This window comes from Peromyscus leucopus, chromosome 19 (assembly GCF_004664715.2).
Source record: "Peromyscus leucopus breed LL Stock chromosome 19, UCI_PerLeu_2.1, whole genome shotgun sequence".
Taxonomy (NCBI): Eukaryota; Metazoa; Chordata; class Mammalia; order Rodentia; family Cricetidae; genus Peromyscus; species Peromyscus leucopus.
The window spans coordinates 45,262,703-45,270,819 of NC_051079.1; the positions used below are offsets into that span (position 1 = coordinate 45,262,703).

Genomic DNA, 8,117 nt, shown 5'->3' on the forward strand with positions numbered 1-8,117 from the left:
GAGAAGGTAAAATTAATACACAGTTAATTATACTTTATTTTCCATCTATAACTACTGTCTGGGTTCTAATACAAATACATTTTTTCTTCTAAAGAATCCTATCCTTATTGAAGGACTAGTTTGACTAAATATTAATATTATTAATAATAAATATAAATTATATGTATTGAAGTTCACAGGAATACTTACTCTTATGGACAAATGTTTAAATATTGGTTGAAACCTAAAAATCTGGGGATGATGAAATGAGAGTATGTATAGTAGTTACTGTTGTATCTATGCAGAATTTCCCTCCATTCAGGTTTTATCATGAGAATTGGGACCTAATTAATAATTGCTGTTTCATTTTCTTCTCCAAAGCATTGCTCATTGTCTTCTCATTCTGATCCTAGGAGTCTCCCAGTCGCACGGAAAGGTGCTGTGTCCAGTGCTCTGTATATGGCTTGGTTAGACGCTCTATCTAAGGACCTGCCACCAATCCTCCTAGTTCGTGGGAATCATCAGAGCGTCCTTACCTTCTATTCTTAATTATTCTGCACCATGGACTGCCCTCCAGGAATGGTACTTCAGTGCCTAGTGAAAGCGACTGAAATCGTCAGTAACACCAGATATCACGGTGGTGAACTGGGACTTTGTTTCAGTACTTCATTTATTTGAAAGCACATGAAAAAGTTGCTCCATTGATAGATAGATGGAGACTTCAGTTTTGGTCAACTCCATATCAGTGACTGGTAATTCTTTCTTGTTGGACTGGAGTTCATGAGAGTAAAGTTGTCCTTTGCTACTTGGAAGCAATAAGAGTGCGTTATTTTTTGATTGATGAGAGGAGTACAAAAGCCTTTAGCCTTGAGGTGCCTTCTGAAATTAACCAAATTTCATCCATACAGCTATCGTCTTTTGTAAATTTATAGAATGGTAAACTTTGCCTTCAGATGTTTTCATTTCTAATCTGTCACCTTCAGTGGACACTCCTTTTCATCTTCCATTGACCAGTCAGTCTGGAGTACTGTGTGTTTTGTATTACTTTTGTAAAAGTATCTGTTAGATACTCAAGATGATTAGGACAAACTAATAAAATATATGGGGGAAAATACCAAAAAATGGAGCCCAAGGTTAGGTTTATGTGAGTATATGTACATGTAGAGCAAGGAAATAGAGGCCCAAACACCATTTTTAACTCTCAATTGAAATTATGTATTATTTCTTATAAATCTTAGAAAAGGGTGAAGATCTACCCAGCACTACTTATATGATGCTGAAAAATCACATGTCCTTTTCAAGCAAAACCCGAGATCATTTGTATTATTTCTAAAAGATCTGTTCTAATTTAGAATTCCTCTCAAATGTGAGGGACTTTTAAGACATGGTAACAGGTGGTTTTGGAGGAAATTTAGACAAAGAAATGCCATTTAATAGAACATTTCAATAAACACTATGGGACTTTCACTATCCTACGCCATCCTTTATTTAAAAAAAAAAAATCATTAAAATTTTATCAATGGTTAAATGGACCACTGTTTTCTTAGTGGAAATGGTTTTAGGCTTAATTTATTCAAGTATCAAGTACATTTAGTCTTAATACACTCAGGTTTGAACAGATTATTCTGAACATTAAAATTTAATCCATTCTTAATACTTTAAAACTTTTGTGTTAAAGAAAACTGCCAGTTTGTGCGTTTGACCTTGTCGTCTACTCGTGCACTTGACAGTGCAGATGTGCTGTCCTGAAAGCTTTATATACAGTTTCTAATGTGAAGTTTCTCATTTTTCAAGGAAGGACTTCCTAAACACATTTCAAGGGATTCGTGTCTACATGTCTGTATGTGTGTATGTTATGCATACACAGGTGCATATGTGTATATGTAAAGAAATTTCGGTTGCTGGTGTTTCAGATTTTAAAGTGGTCACAGTTGAGTAGATTACATTTTTTTGTTTTGTTTTGTTTCAATAAATATTCAAGTCAGATCAAGAGGTTACAGGTGTCATGGAGGACAAAGACAATTTGAAGATTATAGTGAAACTTGGTCCAGTTATCCAGTTAGGTACAGTGCTGTTGAGCAGTTGATTAGTGAGTTTCAGTGGTGGAAAACAGACACAGACTTCCATCATCTTAGGGAAATGTTAGATAAGCATTTTCAGTGATGCAATATTTCTGCATGAATATGACCTAAATTAATACCAGCTGGATATCTGGTTGTTTCCATTCAGAATATTAAGAAAATGAAAAATGATTTTTCTAAGTTTTTCCTACATTAAAATTCAATATTGTTCCATTTACTTTAAATTCTACAGAGTTTGAAGGCAATATAGAAATGCCATATTCCATAAACCATATCATGCTTGAGTTTTCTGAATGGATAATAGGGCATGGGCTGAATGCTGCTATCTTGACATGTGCACAGGTACACTTGCCTTTTATTTCTAGAGGTTTTTTTTCCCCATTCAGGAAAACTTCATTGTGACCTGTACTACAGAAACTAAATGTCATACACCATACATTTGTGTATAAAGTACATACAGTGGATCTCAATACACATACTAGGGAGGGTAATATTGTTTGTGAAATAATGTAAGAAGCTTTCCACTTTTAAAAACATTACGTTCACTTAACACTAGATACCAGGTCAGACATTTTCAAGGTTGCAATAGTACTCTAAACTGAAAAATTTCAACAATTCTTAGAGATGCTAGCTAGTATTAAAGCTATTTTTATTTTACGCTGAATTTTGATTATTTTGATGCCAAATTATTTTTAGTCCTAATCATTGATAATAACTTGAAAATAATTATGCAGTGGCATTTGAATTCATTGTTATGATAGGTAAAAAATTCAGTGGGTTCAGAGAGAATGTTGGTGTTGATTATTAACAGTTACTAAATCAAATATTTATTTGTTGCAATGTTTCCTTTGTGCTTTAGGTTTTCCTTTACACTCTTTTCATATTGCTTTCTGACATACGTGTTTTTTTAAGACTATGAAAATAATTGAAAGAGTTGAGCTCTGGTGGGTGATTATCTGCTCAGTTTGAAAATGTAATATTTTGATAATACTGTACTGTACCTGTCACAAATGCTTTTGTGATGTTTTAACCCTGAGTATTGCAGTTGCTGCAATAAAGGAAGTGGAGTCATTCAAACTTTACCATCTACTCTTCATTTTACCTGTTTTCTGCCAGCTTTGCAGTCTCATCCCATGTCAGTGGCGAATACTCCCTAGTGCCTGTGGCTTTGAAGTGGCTTTGGGGAAACTGAGTGAATTGCTCACCACCTCTAGTCTCCCCAGAGTGACGATTGGTACTGACTTGACTGAGCAAAGTACATACAGCACAGTCTGGTTGTTTTTAAACTGATTGAGATTTTCTAATTCTTAATTTCAGGCCAGACTTCTCAGGGGAAACTAAAAGATTAAGAACGATTCATATTCCCTGAACATAGGTTGATCCTTGGCTCCTGGGGTTGGTTGGTTTGTTTTCGTTTTGACAAGCTGATCTGCAGTTTTACAAAGCATTTTCCCTTTCTCATTTGGAGCCTTTGCTGGGTGTTTTTCATGTGCTGGACTGTTACTTACATTGCGTTTACTCTTGAGAAAGCAGCTTAGAGAGGTTAGGAAGTTTGCTAAAGGTCATGGAAATTGCTGAGGACATTGGCCAAAGCCAGCAATTTGTCCTGCGTGCACAGTGCTGCTCTGCAGGGCCACTGAGGTGGAGCACGCATTTGTGTTCCCCTCCCACCCTGCTCTGCAAGTCTGCCCCATATTCATATTACAGCTGCAAGTAAATACTTACTCCAGATCGACATCATAGATCTGAAACCAAGTCCACTTGTGCTCTTTGTTTTCATTCTCAAATAAGCTGCTGTTCCTGCCACTTTACTCTTTGGGAGCTGAGTAAGGAATTCAAAAGTTACTATGACATTTTGATTTTAAACAGAAACCAGGAGGGTTTTGTTAATCATTTCAGCTGAGGGAAAAGTTACAGTTGATAGGCAGTTGTTAATATGTACCAACAAGGTAATTTTCGAACCTGAAGAAACCCATGGTGAAGATAGTGCAATCCTCGGAGGCACTCTGTAGCAAATTTTATCTTGCTGCAGTAGTTCACATAGTAAATACATAAGATGTGTTAATGTGCTAAGCATTGGGGGTGTTATATGAATCAGTTTAATTTTTTTTATAACTATGGTGGCAAGATAAGAATTTAGAGTCATCATTCTAAAGAAAATGTGACTTGCCACCTCCTGGTGAATAATAGATTTACCTTTGCAGCTGTCCTCACACACCAGGGACCCATATCCCAGTCCAGTCAACACACAGCATCTGCACTGCTGTTTGCATATGAAGACAATTGTCTAGTATGTTCTGCCCACAATTAAAAACTAAACTTAACTTCTTTTGATCCATGAAGTAGGGTGAATGATCCTTGGATCTTGGATTAAGAGCCTGACTCATTTCTTGGTAAAATTGTATCAAAATATTGCTGAAGCATTTGTTAGAGAACTGTTAAGATTTTGCCCTAGAAGAAGATATAATTTAGTCTAAAGAAAAACATTTCATAGGCTAGCTTCGATTCACCTTTCTCATCTCTAGTAACAGAAATACACAAAGATAATATTAAAGTTAAGAAGGAAGTATTTCATATTTACAGAGCTACATGGAAAAAGATAAAATGAACAGGGTATGCTTGCCAGTCTACATTTTAAATCCAATGAAACCAATTGTAAAGGCAGGAATTCTATTTTGAAAACAAGCAATGTTTAGGGCAGTGGTTCTCAACCATGGAAGAATGGCCCTTTCATGTGGGGTCACATCAGATATTTACATTATGATTTATAACAGTAGCAAAATGAGGAAGTAACAATGAAAATCGTGTTATGGTTGGGGGAATCCCCACATGAGGAACTCTGTTACAGGGTTGTAGCATTAGGAAGGTTGAGAACCTAGGTTCTTCTTTTAATTAAAATTGTTTTCACACAGTGTATTTTGATGTTTTTGCCCTCCTCCAACTTCTAGATTCCCCACACATTTCTATCTACCCAACTTTATATTCTTTTCCTGTTTCAAAGCAAAAATAAGCCTATAAAGACAAGCAACCGACCAATAAGACAAATAGTTGAATAAATAAAACAAAAAAAAAATCCAAAATGTGTGTTTTGTGTCAACAACTCCTGGACATGGGGCCTGCCCTAGAGTGTGGTTGGTATATCCAGTGATCCTCCAGTGGAGGAAACTGGTCTCTTTGCCGACAGGTATCAATTGCATATAGTTTCTTTGTTAGAGATGGGACCCTAGTGTCTGCTTCTCCCTTTCAGTGCTGAGATCCCCTCTGGCTTGAACCTGTACATGGCTTGTGTGTGCAACCACGGGCTCTGTAAGTTCATAAGCACCCCAGTCCCATTGTGTTTGGAAGATGCTGTTTCTTTGGGGTCACCCATCACTTCTGGCATTAAAATCTTTCCATCTTCTCTTCTGCATAGACCCCTGACTCCTGAGGGGTAGGGTATGATCTCATTTCGGGTTGATTGCTCCAGAGTCTCCCATTCTCTGCACATGGTCCAGTTAGGGGTCTCTGTATTTTTTTTTTTTTTTTATCTACTGCAAGAAGACACTTCACTGATGAGGCTGGAGGGCAGATAATTAACCTGTAGACAAGGCAGTATGTCATTAGGAGTCATTTTATTGCTTTATTCCTTTAGCAGAGTAAAAGTTTTCCTCTAGGCTCATGACCTATGTAGTCTCAGGTTCTTGGCCACTTTACCAGTGTCATATATGGATCTCATCTCAGGGAGTGGGCCTTAAGTCCAACTGATTGATCACTCCCATAATATTTGGGCCACTATTACACCAGTATATCTTGCAGGTAGGTTGCTTATGTAGGTCTCAGGATCTGTCAGCTGGGTGATACTGGTAATCATTCTCCAGTAGTGGGAAGAGTTCCTTCCAACACCATGAGTGCTGGTCAGTAGGGGTGGAGCTTTTTTTAGGCACCAGTTTTGTGTTTGATGACATAGTGTTGTTTTCAGCAAGAGGCCCTTAACATCAGGTTCCGGAGAGCAACTAATAGCTTTGACAGTAACGTGATGTTTGGGGGTTCCTTGGGATCCCTTTGGTCAACTACTCAAGATGTAACTCGTTCCTTGCACGGTAGTTGTTACTTATGGCATAAGAGAGTTGAGGCATTGCCTCCCCTGTTATTGGTGACTCCTTCATCTATGTATGTATTTTAACAAGCTTCTGTAGTATTAGGTTTCCATATGGTGTTTGTTTCAAATGAGATTTGTAGCTGTCACTCCCCGTGTTCACTCTTTTACCCTTCCATTCCCTCCCCATTTAATCCACCTCTTCTAGTTCCCTCCTTGTATCTTTATAACACTATATTCTATTTCCCCTTCCTTGGAAGACTCTCCCCACCTCCCTTGTCCCTTACTGGGTACCTAGTATCTGTGGCTATTCAGATTATAGCACACATATGGAAAACTTAAAAGCCAACATCCACATACAAGAGAAACTGCAAAAATTGTCTTTGGGTGTTGCTGGAGGGCTTCTCTCCAGGTTGCCCAAGCACCGCAGTCCCATAATCCACATATAAAATAATCACTCAGACACTTATATCACTTATAAACTGTATGGCCATGGCAGGCTTCTTGCTAACTGTTCTTTTATCTTAAATTAACCCATTTTTATAAATCTATACCTTACCACATGGCTGGTGGCTTACCAGAGTCTTTACATACTGATTGTCCTGCCGGTGACTGCAGTGTCTCCCCACTCAGCCTTCCGCTTCCCAGAATTCTCCTCTCTCCTTGTCCCACCTACTTCCTGCCTGGCAACCTACTTCCTGCCTGGTCACTGGCCATCAGTGTTTTATTTATATAGAGCAATATCCACAGCATTTGGGGATCTGATTTACCCCCCTCAGGATGATTTTTTTCTAGCTTCATCCTCTTATAAATTTTAATTTTCTTAGGAGCAGATGTGTAAAGTGCTATATTTTCAATATCCATTCAATAGTTGATGCACATCTTGGCTGTTTCCAATTTCTATGAACATGGTTGAGCGAGTGTCTCTGTAGTAAGATGTGGAATCTTCAGGTATATGCTCATGAATGGCACAGCTGGATCTTGAGGTAGATTCATTGTCAGCTTCCGGAGGAAAGACCATACCAATTTCCATAGTGGCTGTACCGCTGCACACTCCCACCGGCAATGAGTAAGCATCCCCTTCCCCACATCCTCACCTATCATTTGTTTTCTTGATCTTGGTCATTCTGACTGGGTCGAATGAAATCTCAAAGTAGTTTTGATTGGCATTTCCATGATCATCAAGGGTGTTGAACATTTCCTGAAGTGTTTTTCAACCATTTGTGTTTCATCTTTTGAGAACTCTGTTTAGTCCTGTACCTCATTTTTTAATTGGGTTGTTTTCTTGATATCCAGATATTTTAGTTCTCTATATATTTTAGATACTAACCTTTTACCAGCTGTATAATTGGTAAAGATCTTTTCCCATTCTGTAGGCTGCTGCTTTGCCCAAATAATAGTGTCCTTAGCCATGTAGATGCTTTTCAGACTCATGAAGTCTCATTTATTAATTGTTGATCTCAGTGCCTGTGTTATTGGTGTTCTGTTCAGAAAGTCCATTCCTGTGCCAGTGAGTTCAAGCCTACTCCATACTTTGTCTTCTATCAGATTCAGGGTACCTGTCTTTATTGTTGAGGCTCTTGATTAATTTGGAATTTTGTTCAGGGTGATAGATGCAGATCTATTTCCATTATTTGACATGAAGCCATCCAGTTTGGCCAACACCATTTGTTAAAGATGCTGTCTTTCCCTCCATGCCTTTTAATCAGTTGGTGAGGCTTATCTCTGAGGTTTTTGTTTGACATCCTGAGTTTTTCTAGTTTTATTTCAGTGTGGGTTTTCTTTCGTGATTCTGTTTCTTTGTTAAATCTCATTTTCATGTCTTCAGTTGTTTTCATTATTTCCCTCAGCTGTGTTTTCGTGGTCTTCATTAAGGCATCTATTCATATCATCTTTAAGGTTCTTGAATGTATTAATAATCAACTCTTTTCAAGTGTTTGTCTTAGGCTTCAACTGAATTACTTTTCTCCGGGCCTCTTACT

The 8,117-nt window shown here is 37.8% G+C and overlaps 1 protein-coding gene across 2 annotated transcripts in view; it reads left to right on the forward strand.

Moving 5' to 3' along the window:
* Positions 1-3,142, forward strand: part of Slc12a2 (solute carrier family 12 member 2) — a 74,455-nt gene extending 71,313 nt beyond the window's left edge. For both annotated transcript variants that reach the window (XM_028891613.2, XM_028891614.2), the window contains one exon: positions 393-3,142. In XM_028891613.2, coding sequence (XP_028747446.1) covers positions 393-528 — 136 coding nt within the window. In that variant the 3' untranslated portion in view covers positions 529-3,142. The remainder of the gene's footprint in view (positions 1-392) is intronic.
* Positions 3,143-8,117: the final 4,975 nt, after the last annotated feature.